The sequence below is a fragment of the Armigeres subalbatus genome, chromosome 2, assembly GCF_024139115.2.
Source record: "Armigeres subalbatus isolate Guangzhou_Male chromosome 2, GZ_Asu_2, whole genome shotgun sequence".
Classification (NCBI taxonomy): domain Eukaryota; kingdom Metazoa; phylum Arthropoda; class Insecta; order Diptera; family Culicidae; genus Armigeres; species Armigeres subalbatus.
Window position 1 is genome coordinate 229,472,985 of NC_085140.1, and position 21,255 is coordinate 229,494,239.

General features: G+C 38.1%; 1 protein-coding gene across 2 annotated transcripts in view; it reads right to left on the reverse strand.

Annotated features, from left to right (window-relative positions):
- LOC134211855 (pyruvate dehydrogenase (acetyl-transferring) kinase, mitochondrial) overlaps positions 1-21,255 on the reverse strand; it is a 45,575-nt gene that overhangs the window by 20,525 nt on the left and 3,795 nt on the right. For both annotated transcript variants that reach the window (XM_062689177.1, XM_062689178.1), the window contains exons 2-5: positions 9,124-9,331; positions 8,835-9,025; positions 7,829-7,990; positions 7,468-7,764 (exon numbers count right to left, since the gene is read on the reverse strand). In XM_062689177.1, coding sequence (XP_062545161.1) covers positions 7,468-7,764; positions 7,829-7,990; positions 8,835-9,025; positions 9,124-9,331 — 858 coding nt within the window. The remainder of the gene's footprint in view (positions 1-7,467; positions 7,765-7,828; positions 7,991-8,834; positions 9,026-9,123; positions 9,332-21,255) is intronic.

Below are 21,255 nucleotides of genomic sequence, written 5' to 3' on the forward strand. Positions count from 1 at the left end.
ATGTAAGATAAATGATATGTACCGTCGTGCGGAGCTTCTTTTGACTCCGGGAGCTACTTTGATTTTTTAAATGAACGAAAAAATACCAAATTTGAAAAAGAAAGTTGCCATCTAACTATTAACAAGGCACCCGAAAGGTGACAATGGCATTAAGTAATTTACGTAACAATTCTGGTTTCGAAATATCCAAAGTAGCCCCCGATTTGTCAAAAGAAAAGCAGAGTGGGGATGGCTCAGAACTTGGAAAAAAAGCGTTGCATTAAACGTACTATATCAGGCAAGATGATCCTCGAAGTTAAGACGGGCGCACAAGTGAACGGCGATACCTACGATACACTAGTCCATAAAGCCCTGGATGAGAAGTAGAGGTAAGAAACCTATACAACGATGTGACTCAACAGTCTAAATAACTGGACGAGGTCACTGTAGATGAAGAACTCAGTACGGGCCATCAAGGAGGAGAAAGGCTCTCTAACAAGGTCCTCAAAGTTGGCAAATTGAAAGTTGGATGGTCGCCCTATGAACGATTCTGCTTGCCCGATAGGTGGAGACAAGAGGTAGCCGTGCAAGTAGAACATCTAATCCCTAAGTATTGTGCAGTAGCCCAACAGAAGTAGAATAGGGTATTGACGTCGCTAATCTATTGGTGGCAGCAGATCTTAGACAGCTGCGATATAAACGACGGTTTCCAATTTAGAGGGTTTGCTGGTATGTCCTACCGAGGAGGTGAATAATAGGCCAGTTTAATGGTTGACAACCACGGCTAGGAAAAACGTTAAGGAACAGCAAATTGTCTCTCGGCTCCGAACCAGGTATACGCGTATCTCGTATCTCGTACAACTTTGATGGGAGTGCCTTCTGGGCAGTATGCGACGTTTGCAGGGCCCAATATTCAGTGGAACATTTCATCTGTCGATGCCCTAAACTCCAGGTTTCCAGGTATCCCATGGACGTGCCTGCGTCAGGGACTCACACTTCGACGATGCAGCCAGCATCACTGCCCTCATTTTTTTTCTTAACCCTTTCCTTCCCACGGTAGCTGTAAAGCTCCATCCAATGTTGCAGCTACCAACGTTCATTGAATTATTTCTATAACAAAGAGCAGTATTTTGCACAACTTTATGGTTTCATTAGACTGCAAATATAATCAATTTTGAGTAAAAATAGTAAAACTATTAAAAACAATCAAGTAACTATTGATTTACAATCAAAAACTTTTTTTTCGTTTTCCACTAATGTTAGCTATGCCAAATAACTTTTGTTCTAGCATTTTTATCATAGGTGATTCCTTCCTATTGAAATCTTTGAAAAAAGTCGTGGGAAAGAGAGGGTTAAGGATGGGGCTTATGTAGGCACATTTAAGCAACAACGGCTTCCTGGTTATCCCGAGGATAATCTTGGGGGTGAGGCTGCCTGCCATTGCGACGGTTTCGAGTCTTTCTTGGATCAATCCATGGACATAAGACCCCACTCATCTCCAGTAACCAGGCAGTCCGGAGACCCCATCCAGGGTTTTAAGTCCTCTTTTCATACCAAGCTGCAAAACTTAACAAGGTCAGCTGAGCGGGCCTTACACCCCGCTCTCTTTTACAAACAATGTCGCTACTACCGCTCCATTTCCCTTGTAATGGTTAACATGACTGAGTTACAGCCTCACAAAAGTTCGATTCAGCTGTTGAAAAGCAGGCCAAGTTCCAGTTGGAATGTAGAGCCATTGAAGAAGAAGAAAAAATCAAGAAAAACGGAAATACACCGGTCTGGAATTTTCTCCAATGAGAGGAAATGAGGAGTTTAATCGCAACTTTAGGGTACGTGTTTTTGCCTCGAGCCATTTCAATATCTCCGGAAAGTAGCGCAATGAATCAATATAATTTCACGTTTTATGGCCATTAAAGGACATCTAAACCTTCACAGAACAACTGGTCCCTTTCTTCGGTTTAGCCTCTATATAGCAAACTTTCTTGTTTACGTCATCTCTTAACGATAGCATTTATTTTCTAACCAAATTTCATGTTTTTTAAGTGTTAGATAAAGTTTTTTATCTATGTTTGTTGATATTGTAATCGGAGTCCAAGCTACCATTGGTTCTCTTCAACACTACCTTAGCAACCTATTGATTAAAACTAAATAGAAAATTCTGTTCATTCCATTTTGAACTCTCCACACGACTAGTCCAATAAATATTTTGTTCTCTGTTAAACCACTGTGCATTACTAATCACAAGAGGTTATGGGCGACTCACGAAGAGAAACAGTTCACGGAATAGTTCCGTTTTCCGGGATTGGGTATGAAAATTGGAAATTTCGGGTGGAGCGTTATTTAAAGTCCGTTGAGCTGTTAGATGCGATAATCCAGGATGCACCAGCAGCTGCGGAAGACCAAGCAAAATTTGAAAAATGGACAATAAGGCTGCGAACGTAATTATTTCCTTCATTCACGACGACCTCCTGGATCTGATACGCGAGAAGACTACAGCAAAGGAAATTTGGACCGTTTTGGAAAACGTTTATGCGAAGAAGTCGGTGTCGTCTCAAACATTTGTTCGGAAGCAACTCGCAAGGCTCAAGATGGCAGAAGGATCGTTGATCAAGGATCATTTGAAGGTGTTCGACGAGCTGGTGAGACAACTCAAGTCAGCTGGCGCAAAGTTGGAGGAAGCCGACATGGTGTCGCAGTTATTTGTAACATTGCCTGAATCCTATGACCCACTTGTAACGGCGTTGGAGAACCTAGGAGAAAAGCAGTTAACTCTGGATGTTGTACGCGAACGATTGATGGCTGAAGAACTGAACAAGTCCGATAGAATGGTGGATACGGGTAAAGAGAAACCTGCAGCCTTCGCTGGATTCAAGCAGAAGCCACGGAAGTTCAACGGAAAATGCAACAGGTGCCAGAAGAAGGGCCATATGGCGAAAGATTGTCGTGTCAAGTTGCAAGCGGAAGCTAACGTAATTACGAATAACAAGGCTGTTGCATTCATGGTTGGAGTAAATGGAGCTGAGGATACCCGACGTAGTATTGTGACATTCAAGCTAGATTCCGGGGCGAGTCATCATCTTGCAAACGAAAAAAAAGTGTTCAAATCATTAAAGAAGTTAGATGAACCTGTCGTAATCGGTGTGGCGAAGAATGACCAGTCAATGACCGCATGGTATAAAGGTACTATTTGTGGAGTTAATCGTCAAGGTGTGAAAATGACCATTTACGACGTGCTGTTTGTACCGAATCTTCGAGCTAATTTGTTATCAGTCAAGCGGATGACCAAGGCCGGTGTGATGGTAAATTTTGGACCTGAAGTAGGAGAAATTAAGCATGAAAACTCGGTGATCGCAAGATGTCCGCTTAGAGGTGATTTCTACGAACTCGATGTGTTCTACTCGGTTGACGGATTTGCAAACTTGTGTGCTGTGCAAGACATCAATCTTTGGCATCGTCGGTTAGGCCACATTGGAAGTGGTAATTTAGAAGCGCTGGTGAAATTCGATATGGTTACAGGCATTTCAAGGCTGAATGGTAAACTGGAAATGTGTGATGCTTGTGTTTTTGGGAAGCAATGCCGTGAACCGTTCAATGGCACCCGACCTCGCACTTTTCGTCCGCTAGAAAGAATCCATTCGGATGTTTGCGGTCCAATCACTCCTGTAGCCATGGATGGATCGCGGTATTTTGTGTCATTTGTAGACGATTTTACGCATTTTGCAGTTGTTTACCTAGTCAAGGCAAAGTCTGAAGTCTTTGAGAAATTTCGTTGTTACGAGGCAATGGCAACTGCAGCAATGGGTCATGCTATTTCCAAACTCACCGTTGATCAAGGCCGTGAATATTGTTCTAATAATCAAAAACAATACTACGAAGAAAAAGGCATACAACTTGAAACTACAGCCGCTTATACACCTCAGCAGAATGGAGTAGCCGAAAGATTAAATAGGACCATAATTGAGAAAGTGCGTTCGATGTTGGTGGAATCAAGTGTTCCTAAATCTATGTGGGGCGAAGCGGTACTTGCTTCAGTTTACCTAATTAACAGAAGTCCAACACGTGCTATCGTTGACCGAAAACCCCTGCCGAGCTTTGGATGAGTGAAAACCGGATTTGACGAAGCTTCGAGTGTTTGGATGCAAAGCTTATGCATGGATACCGTCGCAACAAAGGAGAAAGCTTGATCCGAAGAGCAAAGTTGCAGTAATGGTCGGCTATGCACCAAATGGCTACCGACTATGGAACATTGAATCAAGGCAGCTGTTCATATCCAGGGATGTTAAATTCGATGAATTCTCTTTTCCGTATGCTGATAAGAAACAATCGAAGACTCCTTTAATTGTGGTTCCATACGATCTGAATTTAGAAATCAATGATCAAATCCAAAACGAAATTCCAACTGCACCAAGGCCCGAGCAAGAGGGGGAGAACGCTGATCATGCCGGCTCCGGTGCGATGCTTTTGACCGATGATGAATCCGAAAAAGATGAATTCAACCCTGGACCTTCAATACCAGCAGCGCTCCCTTCGCAACAAGAACTTGGTTCAAACCTTGATATGGAAACCACGAGGCACAGCGAACGGGAGCGCAGACTCCCTGGTAAGTTTAAAGATTTCTTGACTGGACGTATATTTTCTGCCGTACAATATTCACCTACAGACATTGGAACAATATCCACGTATCCTATCGATGTTCCCGAATCGTATGATGAAATCTTCGGACGTCCGGATGAAACGTTTTGGCTTCTAGCTGTGAAGGAAGAATTGGAATCCCTTAAGAAAAACAATGTTTGGAGTCTGGCAGAATGTCCCAAAGGAATAAAGCCTATCAAAACCAAATGGATTTTTCGTATCAAGGAAAACGAAGACGGAAACCCTGTCCGCTACAAAGCCCGTCTCGTAGCCAAGGGGTTCCAACAAAAGGCTGGCTTGGACTATGGTGAAACCTACGCACCTGTAGCAAGACTGGCAACAATTCGGACCGTCCTATCAGTAGCTGTTCAACGGAAGATGTACATTCAACAACTGGATGTCAAGACTGCCTTCCTGTACGGCGATCTCGAAGAAGATGTTTATTTAGCAGTTCCAGATGGCGTAAAAGCAGAGTCAAACTTGGTGTGCAAGCTTAGAAAATCGCTTTATGGGTTGAAGCAAAGTCCCCGTTGCTGGAATAATAAGCTCAACGAAATACTGCTGGCAAATGGATTTCTACGATCGCAACATGATTATTGTCTATATACCAAGTCAAACAAGCAAGGCAACATTTACATAATAATATATGTCGATGACGTGTTAATTTTCGGAGATGAACTCAAATTTGTATTGGAAGCTAAGAAGATGTTGAGCAAGGAATTCCAAATGACTGATTGTGGTGAAGTCAACTGTTTTCTGGGTATAAAGATAAATTACAATAGAACGGAAGGAAATTTGCACCTTTCGCATGAAGCTGGGATCAATCGCATTCTAGTCAAGTTCGGACTGCAAGATTGTAATCCGGCGAAGACCCCAATGGAGAAAGGATGTCAGTTAAGCGCTAAAGATAGAAATTCAACAACACATCCTTATAGGGAGCTGCTGGGGAGTATGATGTACACGATGCTATGTGTCAGACCGGATATCAGCTATGCTGTCGGATACCTTGGAAGATATCAACAGAATCCAGGAGATTCCCATTTTCAAGCTCTGAAAAGGATTGCTCGTTACCTGAAAGGCACGAAAAACATCAAGCTTGAATATACGAGTAACAGGACCTCAGAAGCTTTAATAGGATTTGCTGACGCGGACTGGGCATCTGATACTGTGGACAGGAAATCAGTAAGCGGGTACGTTTTCAAGTTTTCGGAAATACGGTTTCTTGGGCCAGCAGGAAACAACAAACAGTGGCCTTATCTTCAAGCGAAGCGGAATATGGTGCTTTAAGTCTGGCTGTTTCTGAAGGCATCTGGCTGAAAGGAATTCTTACAGATTTGAAGATCATATCATCGAATGAACCATTCACAATATATGAAGATAACCACGGATGTATAGCTATGGCAAAGAACATCGAATGCAAAAGGGCTAAACACATTGATGTGAAGCACCACTTCCTGCGAGATCATGTTGTCAAAGGGAATATCAAAATTCAATCGGTTCCATCAAACAAACAATTAGCAGACGTTTTTACTAAAGCACTTGATAATAGCCGGTTTCAAGAACTTCGAAAATCGCTCGGGTTGACCGATTGAGAGGGGGTGTTGATATTGTAATCGGAGTCCAAGCTACCATTGGTTCTCTTCAACACTACCTTAGCAACCTATTGATTAAAACTAAATAGAAAATTCTGTTCATTCCATTTTGAACTCTCCACACGACTAGTCCAATAAATATTTTGTTCTCTGTTAAACCACTGTGCATTACTAATCACAAGAATGTTAGGTCCAATTTTAAATCGTTTATTTGTTTTAATTAGATACGAAAGGTCCCTAAGTTGGACCTGAGGGTGGTTCTCCAACCCACTCTCCCACCAAGTGACATTGCCCTTGGTAAATTTCGGCAAGAAAAAAAACTGATTATTTTTCAAAATTCACATAAATAAAAAAAGATAGACATTCTTGGTGGGCCGAAAGCCTGTGCATGGCCAACAGCATGTGGCAGCCGTAGTACCAACCAGAAAATTGTATTCGAGGGTGGAGTTCCCGTCGGAGTAGGCTAGATTAACTGCCAGGAACTAGGTCGGGATAGAGCGTGATGCATTAAAGTAGCGGTTTGGAGTCGTCGGGCACCATTAAATCAGCCGCACCGACTTCGGCACTCGGCTGGTTGATGAAAGTTGAAGAAAGAAAATGCTTCGGATATGAGCTAATCTGGTAATCGCCAAATGTTAAGAGTGGTGCATGCTACGCAACAGTCTTCCACGAAAGTAGGTTGTTGGTTCACCGCAGGAGAACTCCCTGTCCGATAGATCCAGCGTGATTATCTGAGTAACTCGCAACTGTATCAGAAGCTGAATGGTTCAATAAGGAACTTGGAGGCGAAGGGCTTAAGGAGTTATTGTGTTTATTTTGCACATATATAAAAGCCGAAGGTCTCAGTAACGAAGTAGACCCCCGAAGAGGAGCATCATACAATATGCCAACCAAGAAAGGGTGCTAATGCAGTAATTACCTACTTACTGAAGCAATACCGAAATGTTGTTTCATGGGGAATTCAAGTAAGCATGGGTCTGTACGTAAATCTATTCTACCTTGCAAAAAGATCTACGGCTAATTACGCAACAACAGTTTGTTTAGAAACAGCAAACAGCCTTACATACACAAGCGGGAGATTGAACTGCGAAGGTCCCTTTATTTATTATTAATTATGAAACAGTTTAAGATCGGTTAGTTTATTCCATATACGTAAGGAAGAAATGTCCCAAAGCACAGATATGTCTCTAAAAATGCCAGGCACTGTCAACGTCATAACACACATTATTTAGTAGAAACATAGAAAATTACACTTTGTACTCACCGGCCAAAGGAACGAGTGGAAGGTCCGATTTGGACTTGGGAGGTTGGGGTGCTGTGCTGTACATGTACTTGAATAACTGATCGACATAGGATCTGGGAATACCACCGCCGCGGTCAGACATTTTAACACAAATGTCCTCTTTTCCCTTAACAATGGTCACCTTGAGTGGAGGAATATCATCTTCGGTACCATGGTACTCCATCACGGCGCGCATTGAGTTCTTGAACAGCTCGAACAGCATGTGATACAGATGTGATGGTACGTACACTATTTTGATGGGTTTACCTTTTTCTAGATCTGAAATGTAGAGCAAATAACTTTTATAACATTGTAGACTTGATTAAATTATGGAGACATGTACCATTGTGTTCTATGACTTCCAATTCAGGGCTAGCGAGATAGTACTGGTCACATAAGAAGCGTGCATTCTCGTATGCGTCTTGGACGACCATATGTGGATCACACAGAGGATCAATACATCCGACGTGTCTGCCAGATTGCGGAATCTCACCGAATAGAATGGCTAAAGCATGTGAATAACAATACATTAACACCTTGTTGTGATGATATAATTACACCACTGAGAAACATACGTCTCACTCTACATACACGTTAACTTTTATCTTCTAAATTGTGTTGGTGTCTTCAAGGATGTTATCGATCATTTAGTAATTTGCGTTCGATCATTTAGTAGTTTTTCAATAACTCATTCCAGAGGCTAAATTTGAAAATGTGTTGTATGGTGGACTTTTAGTGCGAAGGTTTTTCTACAACTCTCCTTAACAGGTCGATATTCGAATACCACTGCTATAGGAGTTACGGTGCTATTTGCTATACTAATACTAAATGATAACAAAATATGCAATCATTTAGTCTTAGTTACTGCTACTAGCGCTATAGCTCCGTTATTAGTGAAATTCAAACAATGAACTGTTAGGCAGAGTTTTGGATAAACCTTTGCACTAGAAGTCCACCATACAACACATTTTGAAATTTAGCCTCTGGAATGAGTTATTGAAAAACTACTAAATGATCGAAGGCAGATTACTAAATGATCGATAACATCCTTGGGCGTCTTTATTGAAAATTTTACAAAATTTCCGTCAAAAGCTGGAAATTACTCAACTCAAAATTATTAATTTATTTTCAAAGAGAAAAAACGCAATTTTATTCTAGTTACTGCGTGTATGATCCATCGTTCACCGTCGTTTAATGATGGATTCAATTTCTTGTAGGTGACTGATTCTGCAACGATCGATGATTCCATCGGTTTTGCTAGTGTTTGACGCACTTTACAGACGATGATTTCGATTGCATTTTGTTTTAAATGGAACGTCTATTTCTCAGTGGTTTCACATTGCACTTACTATGTTGGTTGATTAGCATACGAATGCTGATGCGGGACATATAAAGTCGGTCTAGGAAGTACTGCATTGAAAGCTCAGTTGATGGTTCGATAAGCCCATTTCGCGATTCTTTCAGCTCCAGAATACCTTGTGCCATGGTTTGCACCACATCCGAATGTCGTTCCCGGATTTGTATGAGAGATTTGCAAAATCTACGTATAATAAGTAGAGGGAAGGGAAAAAACTTAAGTGAGAAACTGCTTCAGGGTGCTTAAGTGTATGGCCTTATTTAAAATGTGAATTTATTTACTTTTCTAGATTGTCACCAGTGGGTTCTGTTTTCTCAAACGCAAGAACTTCCTCGAAACTTTTCACGTACCATGCACTAACCAAACCCACTGAAGGCATCCTCAATAGACTTTCCGGCAAAAGAGTGATTTCCTTCATTATGTTGGCCAACCTGACTGGCAATTCTTTTCGAAGAAATATGTATGACTTCGTTGGACACGCATTGAGGCCTGAAGAAAAACAAGAGGAAAAAGAATAATTAATGATGCTTGTTACATATTGTAATCTGCATTATAGTTTTATAATGTATAGACATATAATTTGATAAAGCTTTAAAAAGCATTAAAAATTCTGACTAGGTCAACAATAATTCATTGAATTGATCATGGAACTAATGAGCCATTGAATACCCTACGCTAAGGTATGTCATATTGCCTGTGAGGATTTTATGGAGATATGGATGATTTATTTAGAATTCCAGGAAGGCAGCCTTTTCCTTAGATTGCATACATACACGCATACAAATTTAAAGCAAGCTGAAAAACAGTTTTTTTTTTTAAATAATAATTGAATAGTGACATCATCGTGGTATCGGAATTGCACAAATGAATTCATAATGGACAAAAGGTAGATTAGGATAAAATTATTTTCCAACATTTTTAACATTTGCACTTTATCCGCTTTCTTACTATTCGTAAAAGTAATGGAGACACCTCCTTGATTAATCCGGCACCGTGTGCTGCAGGGCGACGGACCAAAACAAATTTTGCAAAATTTTCTGATGATTGAATAAAAATATGATTTAGTCTTAACCGTTGTCCAGGAGGTTGTTTATATAATTTAAACAGAAATAAATATTTATGCTTTTTTAGTTCAACAACTGTTAAATTAAGGTTCCACCAAACACACGTGACGCCACCGTCACGACGCGATTCTATCGCTTGGCGACAGCGATTCTGTCACCGTTGGTATGGAAGCGTTTATAGAAAATTGCCTGCAGCGACCCAACGATGGAATCGCGGCGACTAGTTGTCGCGGCGATGAAATCGCTTAGGTTTGAGGGAGGCTTTAATCATGTTTGTGTCACTGGGTCAACAGTAAATTGACAATTATTTCTGGGATTCTGCAAGGGATTTCTCAAGCCTGTAGGTAATTGGTGAATTTCCAATATGATGAATATTCCAAGTTCATAGGGATTTCCAGTAGTAATCTGAAGAGCTCATAAGCATTTTGAAAGCTATGGATTTTCATGTAGTCAAAAAGTAGGGCTACTATTTCTACGTTTCAGCTCATAGTGGTAGAAGTGAGTTTTCAGGCTTATTTTGAATAACAATAATAACCGGAAAGAATTAAGTCTTCGACCTGTTTAGATCCAAGTCTGTTTGCGATATTGAACGAAATCATGAGCATTCCTTAAGTTCTGCTGTCCAAAAAAGGTCTCCTGTTGAAGTTCCTGAAGTGGGAGTATAAAAACCACTGATTCTCTCTCATCTGTTACTCCCTGAGACACGCATAGTCACGCAAGCTCGATTAAGAGGTCACACGGGCATGTGAACATTTAGGTATGAGATAATGTACGAAATATTGGGATCAAGGGCAACAGTGAATTACTCATTAATGAAAATTCGATTAACTCACTAACGAAAATATCTGAAACGGTTATCAATGGTGGAACTAAATCATACTGGACTAATACTTTTGGACTAGCTTTTCCCAAATTACCTTTCGAGTTGAAGATCTCAGTTATACTATAAATAATGAAATGAGCGTATTAGTTACTTTGAACGCTTTTTACAATGATATGGAAATGCTATTATCATCTTCCAAATTTAGATGTACATCTTCATGAATTGAATGTTCAGAATTAGAGGCGAAAGTACAAATTTGACAGTTTCGTTAGGCTACGGTCATAAAGTCATGAAGATTTCATATAGTATGAAGAGGAAGGGAAGTATCAGTATGGAATCTGTGAAGAATAGGAAGTGAAGAAAATATCAGATTCCATACTGATACTCTTTTAAGTTTGATTTCTTCGATTCGAATAATTTGCAAATTTCACATTTTTAGACATTTAAATTTTTTGGGCACCCTTGAAAACCCGTCTAAAGATGGAGAAAAATGAATGGAAACCGCCCAGATTTAATAAATCACTAAAATAAGGTGGCAACTACATCAATATTGAACGATTTGTCAATCAAATGAAGGTGCCTAAAACCGAACCAATAAGGGAGCCCACAACCGAACTTCGCAGCCTTTTTGGAATGTGACGAATCAAATTTTCGTGCTAATGTTTTGATGGCAATCGTAATTGAACATTAAATAGATTAAATTTACTGTATAAATACGCATTGGATCTCACTTTTTCAACTTAATTACTTCACTTTATGGCACTTTAAAACAGGTTTACAAACGTTTCCAAAAGAACAGACAGAAATAGAGGGGAGTTTCAAAAATCGGCGTCCTATTTGAGCCATCCCTAAGAGTTAAAGTGAATTTCGGTAAGCATACTTTTGCGATTCTTATTTTAATAACTTCTAAAAGTCTGCTTACAAACGTATCTGACAAAGGGGCGCTAATTCATTTAATGTTATCTCATGTGTATCAATAATTTTGTTTGTTTCGAATCATTGCAGAACATCTCCCGTTTCCGTGATGCTTGCTTCGGCTCACTGCCGCTATCTTTACTTGATACTTGCTTTTCGATGAACCTACACTCTTTACAGTGTGCTATAATCTTATCTTTTATAATCCTTGAATGTAGTATCGATTCAAGTCCATAGGTTTGGTATAATAATCTTGTAAATACAGTAAACCGGTTATTTTTACATTCAATGATAAGAATTTTCCGTTGGAATTAAACTGCACAATCAATCAGAGGACCGGTTTCCTATCTAATTATCAATCTATAATTATAAACTATATTATATGAACATAACAACATATAAACATTGTGCTTAGCAGGTGATAAAGTTATAAAAATCACTTGAATAACATCAAGTCTAGTAACCACACGAATTATTCTACCTACTATAGGCAGCGTAACAATTACTAGGTACGTTTTTATGAGTTCTGAAGAAAGCCATCAAGCTCGATCTGGAATCGATCTAGAGGACGACGCTGATATCAATTAAACTATTGCCAGTTTGGTCGAAAAAAACAACAACATCGGGCAAACCTGCCTAGTTATTCAAATATGTGATTCATATATGTTGCTAAAAGTACTACCAGGGTGACCAATGAACCGGAAAAACTGAGGGAGCCGGAAAGATGGGAATTGAAAATCACCGGGAAAATATCGGGAAATATGCTGGAATTTTATTAACAGGGTGTCTACTCATCTGTAAAAACAAAATTCCCTGATTTTTCCATGTTTTTTCCAGGTGTTTTACATTGATTTCCAGGCAAAAACAAACGTGCCATATATAGATTTTAGCAGCAAAAAAAGTAAGTATTGCGAAAAATATTATTTTAAAGAATATTTTGGTGTCTTCACAAAACAATTTTGTAAATTACTTAAGAAATTCCTTCTGGAGTTCCTTCGCAAGTTCACCCAGAAATTGCATCAGCCATTCAATCAAAATTCCTCCAGGAATCACATAGGAAATTCCTCCGAGTATTCCTTTGAAAATTTCTCCATAGATTCCATCGGAAAATCTTCCGAATTTTAAGAATTGCTTCAGATCTTCCTCCAGGATTTAATTTGAAAATTTCTTTGCTAAAACTTTAGAAAACATCTCAAGGAATTATTTCGGAAATTCCGTTAGAGATGCATTTGGCGATTCCTTTACGATTTTTTAAAAATTCCTTTATGTGTTTGTTCGAAAATGTCTTGTGAAAATCCCTCGGAAATACCTTCATAAAATACTTTGCAGATTTCTTCAGATATGTATTCTTCTGATTTTTTTTAGGAATTTCTTTGGAAACTTAGTCAAGAATTCTATCGGAAATCTCTTTGAATTTTATTTAAGCTGTTTTTTTTAAGAAACTTAAGAAAACTTCTTAAGGAAATGTTCCGGAAATATGTTTGGGAATTTCTTCAGGAAATCCTTCAGAACTTCTTACGAAAACTCTTTCAGAAAATGTGTTGATGCAAAAATATGAGATTGCTGGGTCCATGGCGTTAGGCATAAGGACGTTAGGCATACACCTTCTTTATGTCGTGGACTGTTTTTGGGGCATTTTATGCTTAACATTCTTTATGCCTAATGCACTCATACCTAACGTCCTTATACCTGTTCGCATGACCAACATCAAATCTGAATTTCGAAACATGTGCTGTGCATATGCACAGCCAATATATTTATCAAAAAAATTAAAAGAAACATTGTTTCAGTAAGCTTTGAAAAAGAACGGAACAAGCCTACAAATTTCATGATGTAATAATAATTTCAAGCGTGATAATAGGCTTACGAAGCCGTACACTAACTACGTAATCATTTTTAGATTTGTAAGATTTTTTCATACACATTAATTTTCATTTAAGTATATTGAACGTAAGAAGCCTCTTCTCTGCAATTTTTACGTCCGTGGATTTTGCTTTCTTTTATATTCATGTAGACTTTGGCCCCAATATTTTCCCATTTGACCCAATGTAACACCCTCGACGAAAGAGCCTCAATAGTCTTTATCTTCAACTAAAATAGCTAACAAGCGTATACACACTGGCGAACAGAACATACTTTCAAATGCGAAACGTTTTCCGGGACGAATGACAATGCGGTACAAGGTCAGACGGAATATAAGCGTGACTGTGATTATTAAAAGATTTCGACCAACGTCAGAAGAATATAAAAATAGCGATGGATATAACATATTAAAGGAAGGCAGTCAATAATTAGAAGCTCCTGGAATTATTTTTTTCCTATTTCAGTAAGGCCGTTACAAATATTAAAAATTTATTTTGTCTCCCCCACCTCGGATTTTTTTTTACCAAAAAATAATATTTTGAGGGGGCAACACAATAAAATTCGGATAATTTTGAGAATTTTCAAAACATTCTTTAACAAATCCGAGGAGTTTTTTTTATTTTTTTCATTTTAATATTTATTTTTTATTATCCTCCCCCTCCTTGACCTTTCGGAGACCAGTAGGACAAAAAGTTATTTAAATATTTGTAACGGCCTAATAGTAAAAACTACTCATCAGTGTTTTTTAATTTACCAAAAAATATATAAATTATTATTGATTTATTGGCATTTATCGGTGAGTACAACATCTAATGCTCAAAGGAAAGAGGGAGCACAGTATGAATAGGTGTCACAAGCGAGCGACTTCTTACTGGCGAACATGAATTGACATTTCAGCAGAGGGTAAGTTGTAAGAACAGCATTGTTGTTCCCAATTATTAAGCCTATTAACAAGTTGTACCTTAAAACTCTTTAAGTCCAAATGGGGGTTACATGTTTTTTTATGTTGCGGTTTCAAAGTGTTCCGCAATTAACATATGTTTTCGACTGCTATTATTACCTTTTTAACATTTTACAAAATAAAAAGAAATCTAGTTGAATAACATCCTTCTTACCGTTGAGTGCTCTCCCCTATTTAAGCAACTGATTCGATGATATAGTTGATATTGTGGGCTTGTCCGCGAATTATACGGGTGGAAGAGTGTTGGTAAATATATTTATATACCCATGTTTTTTACATGGTTTGGTTTTAATCGATCTTCAATGAAACAATGAGTTAGCTCTATTAAAAAACACACAAAAAAAAGAGATGTGAAAGTTATTGAATTCTAACCGCGTAACAACCTAGGTGTACACAAGCAGTATTTTGGTTTTGCAAAACTGATAATTATCCATCATGGTTGACACACAGTTATTAGTCATTTTGGACAATCCGAAGTCAGGCTTGAAGTAGTTAGGCAAATATAGTGTTCAAATGCATTTTTTGGTTGAACATTTAGTACTTAAGACACACAACCGTTAGTATGATTTAAAACTCAGGTACAACGTAAAGATAACTCTTCAAATCACGTTTCATCTGGAGGCCATTGGCCACATTTCGAGACGTAAGTGTCACGAAGAATATAATAAAATAGGGGAAATAACGGCAATGATCGTCGAACAACACTTTATCACATATTAGCATAAACGAATATGTTTTGAACTAAAATGATGTTGAGGCAGAATAATAAGTCTAATAAGTCCTGCTGATGCCGTCATTTCGTTGATCGCGGATGATGGGGTCAACTGCCTGTATATTGTTAAAGCTATGAAATAATTCGATATTTTATATGATTACTTATTCACAATATATCATATTCTTTTCAGTCCAGTAAAAAAAATGAGTATTAACAAATTGAATTGCCTGCAAGTCTGGCTACAAGTAGTATATACTGAGATAAGTACTTTAAACCCGGTAACATTACATTATATTTGATTTGCACAGAAATTCTTCGAATATGAAGATTCCGACAGTGTTCAGTACCAGAGACGATGTTATTATATAGAGACACGCGTAGAGAATAAAAGCAATTCTGGCTTCACGGCCAGCAGACAAAAATATCCTGTGCGATTGGCAACATAAAAATTTGTAAGAACTTGAAGTGACTCTCAGTATGAGCAGCTATTTCGTTTGCTCCAACCATATATCCTGCCACGTTCAGCACCATTGCCATATACTGCAACGACAAATATGATGAAATGCAGTAATAAACTTGGTATAAGAACTCCAAAAACAGCTTAATTTAATTAACTTTTCAAACTTTTTCATATTTTCTATAATGTTGATTACAATACTTATCTCGCATTTAGCACCGATCGATAATGTTTGTTTACTTTGCTCGTTTGGTACCGCGTTTGACGGTACCAAACACTTTCGGCTTCACTCTGCGCGGGTCTCTATCTATGGGCACATATTTGTATTGACGAATCCAAGTTAAAATAAGAAGAAGACAAATGACGGTAGTAACTTCGGCAGATTTATTTTTTTACTAATTTTATTTGCTAATTATCTAATATATGCATTCATCTCCTAGACTAGGTGTTCCGTGTTTTCTTAACACTATCATCCTTATTTGCTATGTTACATTTTTAGTTATTATTAATACATTTCAATTGCCTCTGGCACTTAGGATTAAGAAGAATTGAACCATGTAGGAGTTACAATGTTTTAAACTTAAACTAAACTTAACCTAATTAATACTAAGGGTACAAGGAGCTAATCGTTACAATAGAAAATTGCAACGATTTTCGTCTAAAATTGGAAATAATTTTATTGGACATTGGTTGCAATGTCTCAATATTAGAAATTCTATGAAGTTCTTTGGTACTATACCACGGAGCGGAGGCAACTTCAGAATCATTTTCAAAATTTTATTTTGAATCCTCTGGAGTGCCTTCTTTCTGGTATTGCAGCAACTAGTCCATATTGGCACAGCATACAACATGGCTGGTCTAAAAATTTGTTTGTAAATCAAAAGTTTGTTCTTAAGACAAAGTTTTGATATCTGTCTACACTTAATATATTTGTTCAATGTGATTTTTAAAAGGTAATTTTTGATACTTAGCTTCGCAAGACCAATTAATTGGAACTCCATTCATAGTATACAATATATATGTCAGCATATGTCTGTCACAATATGTCTGCTTATGTGGGAAAATTATAAGCTGAGTTTTGGAAGCATTCGGGGAAATTTTCCATTTTGACTTTTACGAGCTGCTGTCAATGATTTTCTTGTAAAATTTTGGCTGATGATTCGATGGATTTCGGCATATTTTAAAATTAGTCAGAAGAAAAAAAAATCGACGTGTGGTTTACGATGTTCACCGTTATATATGTGGTTCATGAAGCACTGAAGACTATACTTAGCAGATCTAGACGCCAAAGGAACATGGAACTGAAACATCGGGAGTTTGGAGTTGGAATGTACTTCATCAACTGCTCAACATATGCTTTCTCGAGAGGCCAGGATGTCGCTGATGGTTCAATACAGCATTATCTTGGCATCGAAACCGAGAGATGTCCGTTGAAAGAAAGTAGAAAATGGAGCACATGTAAAGAAGATACATGTGTGGTGTACACCTGGAGCTACATTCTGAAGATTAGGAAGCATGTCAAGAGTCCGACAGCTGATCATCACGCGCAATAATGGCGAAATTCAAATTGCAACGCACTTCGATGCGGCAACCTGCAAGATACAGTGGTGTCTCTTTGAGATTGGTACTCGTAAGTGATATCCAAATTCGGTAAGTTTTCAAAAAAATTTCTTATGAATCCAAACAACGGAACATCGTTCACATCTACTTCCTATGATTACGAGATTTACTGCATGATTCGTGATTCGATTAGCACCCAGAACAATCGCGTGCTTTGAAATATTTTGTTTTGCTCATGCAGTCCTAAATCCTAAATAGTGCGCAATTTGATCGTGTTTCGATAAGCATGCAGAGCGAGATCCGATTTTCTACTGCTTTGTATGGTCGATAAGCAGCTAAAATTATAAATGTTTGTTTGGAGAGTCATCGAAATGGCAGAAGAATTTCAATATAAACTCATACATCGTATGATGTGGGGTAGTGCATTTTCCATTATGCTAATGGGAACTCGGGGACATTGTGTACATTTTAATGAAAATTCTTTTACAGAAAATACATGTTCAAACATTCACGAATAGTTGATGTAGTTCCATTAAGTAGCATTTGAGTGGCGATGTTATTTCCGAAGACGCAACTGGTGGTAGTTATGGGGCGTACATGCTCCTATAATTTAAACTATATTAGTGGAAAATTCCAATCGCTGAAATTCTTGCCTGTTGTTGAACGCCCATAACAAATGCATATTTTTCCTTCATACTTTCATGTTTTTGACGTAGAACTACGTCTGTCTTTTCTATATTGGGGTACACTTTACGATTGCAAAAAATTGAAAATCGTCACGAAAATATGATAGACTTTGATCGTTAATATCTCAGCCGTTTCTAGATGGATTTTCAATTTTCTTGGACCATTCGATCAAGGAAGAGTCAACGCTCCATACCCGATGTACACTGAAGTCGTTTATTACGCGGTTATTTTTACAGGAATCGTTTTTTATGCAATTTTTTATTTACTCGAGTTTCTGGATTTCCGCGGTTCCTTCAGACATATTTTGGGATTTACGCGGTTTTTTACGTTGTTTTAATTTACGCGGCCCATATCTTCCGCGTAAAAACTGACTCTAGTGTGTTACAATATCTATGTATGATAATATTTACTAAAACTTGCTAACAGTTTAGCACTTGGTTTCGGTCAATCAGTCAATCTCGTAAGTGCATCGGAAGCTTCTTCTTCCATGACACTACATTCCAACTAGAACTTGGCCTGCTTTTCAGCTTAGTAATTCATCAGCATTTCTTTAGTTATTCATTGAAAGTTTTTTTTATGTCCGCCATTGCAGGGCTTTTAGCTGGTGCAGTTCGTTTATGCTAACTTAAACGTGCGTTTTCCTTGGAAAGCATGGGGGCATTTGACGTCTTATGATGCAGTAGAGGGGCTCAGAATCTTCTTCGCTGCTGAAGTGAATGCGTTTTTGCTGATTCGTAGGTGTCTGCCGGAGTAAACGCTAAGTCCGATGCAATTCACGTGAAGGAATAATAATTATTATCAATAACGCCGTTGACAGCCCAGCTTTCGCAATGGGTTTTTCTGTAATGAGCCACCACGGGCTTGGACTGACTTAGCGATGGGTGGTAAGTCTCTGTAGCAGTTTGCGTCGGTGATGGTTGCAGCTGTACACTATTAGCCAGGCTTGTGCTTTCCAAATTGTGTAATCGATTATAATTTAAAATAATATAAACCTAATTAATACCAATTTAATGTCAACAATGAAGTTCAATCGGATGTTTGGCATTGTTACCAATGCTTCAAATCGAGATACAATTATCGAACGATTTTTACTCTCTAGCGAGTTTTTATCAATTGGTAATTTGGATATGTGAACGGTTGGGAGTGTTGTTCATCCTCGATTATTTGAAAAATTTATTTTTATCTTCATTTTCAAATGTTGGTCCAAAAATTATATACATCACATCGAAAGCAGATTCAGTCTGGGCTTGAAAAACGCTTGCTTTGGTCTCATCGCACAGAATAGTCGAAATTACATACAGCTACGTAGATTACATACAGCTACGTAGTTCAACGTCACCTTTGCGTACAACCCGATTGGGCTGAACCTTTAAGTTTTTTCATCTCAAAATTTGATATTATCATGTTTTGATCTTTTAGTATGTATTATTAGTTTTTGGTGGATATTTAAACATTATCATAGTTCCATTGCAATCAATTTGTTACTAAAGGGTTTTTATAGCAGCTAGAAGTTACATATAAGACAATTTCTACATTATTTGGGAATTTTGTTTATGGAAAGCATGTGTCGTAGAGTACTCATGCATATCCATTAGGGAAAGATCATCGCTACCGCCTGTTGGTGGTACAGCTAAAAATCATGTTAAAATTCGTATCTGTATTTTTTGTTGACAAAATTATGATTTTTATCTTTGCCGAAGTTTCTTCTGTAACCAATAAGGGAAGTGACTATTGACATGTGACACATGACATGCAGTTATTTTTTTTTTCTTTCTTGTTTCAGAGAGCGAGTATTGGCGCTTAAACCTAGGCTAATTAGCCAGGGCAAGTCTAATACCTTGTCCCTCCCCAAGACGAAGCAACACTATGGAGAACGGAGTGACGTAAATTTCTTAGCATTGTCACTCCCAACGTCTGTACAAACTTATATCATTTGCTTATGATGATATTCCTAAACTATATTCCCTACCAACCATCCAACTCCTTGACATCTATGAGGGCGTCGGTGAGTCGCTGGCCTCTCGTTAAGTAGATGTCATATCATCATTTCCTTCCTTTCCCTAGTAACGGAGAAGATGGGCGTGGCCGGCAATGGTAGCTTTCATGCTTTATCATTTTGGACCTCCAATTGGGTTGCTATTATATCCCAAATAGTAATCCATAGGCAATTGGGGGTAAGAAAGTTAAAGAATATATATGACAGCTATCAGTATGCAATCTACGAAATACTCCGTTACCACGCAACGCAACGCAACGCAACGCACTCTGCGCGGGTCTCTATCTATAAACAACGTCTCTGTTCAGTACCAGTTCTAACGAACAAAATGCTAATTGGGTAACGATCGTCCATTGCACCCGTAGTCCATGCCAAAGGAATTTTTCCTTTCTTTTGTAAGTCTTCGTAACCTACTTATGTTCGCATGGCTGTATAAACTGTAAACGTAGTATAGGCATTTTGATGTTGATATTCCTCTCGATACCAAAAGTGATATTGATAATGCTCTCGTATCTTTGACAAATTTAATTGTCGAAGCCAGAGGGATTGCAATTCCTAAATGTGAAATTAAATTCAACTCCATTGTTATTGACGACGATCTTTAGTTACTGATCAGTCTTAAAAATGTGAGGCGAAGGCAATACCAAAGAACTCGCGATCCCGTGTTGAAAGTTATTTGGCGAGATTTGCAAAATGAAAATAAAAAACGTTTCGCTACTCTGAGAAATGCCAACTTTGAGAATAATGTCTCGAAATTGGATCCCAGTTTGAAACCCTTTTGGAAATTAACGAAAATTCTTTAAAAAAACTCAAAAGCCAATTCCAGCGCTTAAAGAGGGAAATAAAATTTTATTAAAATAATGGCGAAAAGGCTCAAAAACTTGTTCAGCAGTTCGAGAGTGTCCATAATTTTAGTCTAGGTATCACTAGTCCAATTGAGGATCAGGTTACACGGAGCTTCGAAGACATTCTCAATCAAGATAATGTTTTTGACCCTTCGTTGGGAACTAATTTGGATGAAGTGAGATCTATTACTAGAAAATTTAAAAATATGAAAGCCTCGGGTGATGATGGTATTTTCTACATACTTATTAAAAAACTTCCTAAGAGCTCTTTATCCTTTTTGGCTAATTTATTTAACAAATGTTTTCAATTGGCATACTTCCCAGATAAATGGAAAAACGCCAAAGTTGTTCCAATTTTGAAGCCGGACAAAAATCCAGCTGAGGCTTCTAGTTATCGCCCAATCAGTTTGCTTTCTTCAATAAGCAAACTGTTTGAAAAGATTATTTTAAATATAATGATGTTTCGTATTAATGACAATTCTATTTTTGCTGATGAGCAATTTGGTTTTCGCCATGGGCATTCAACC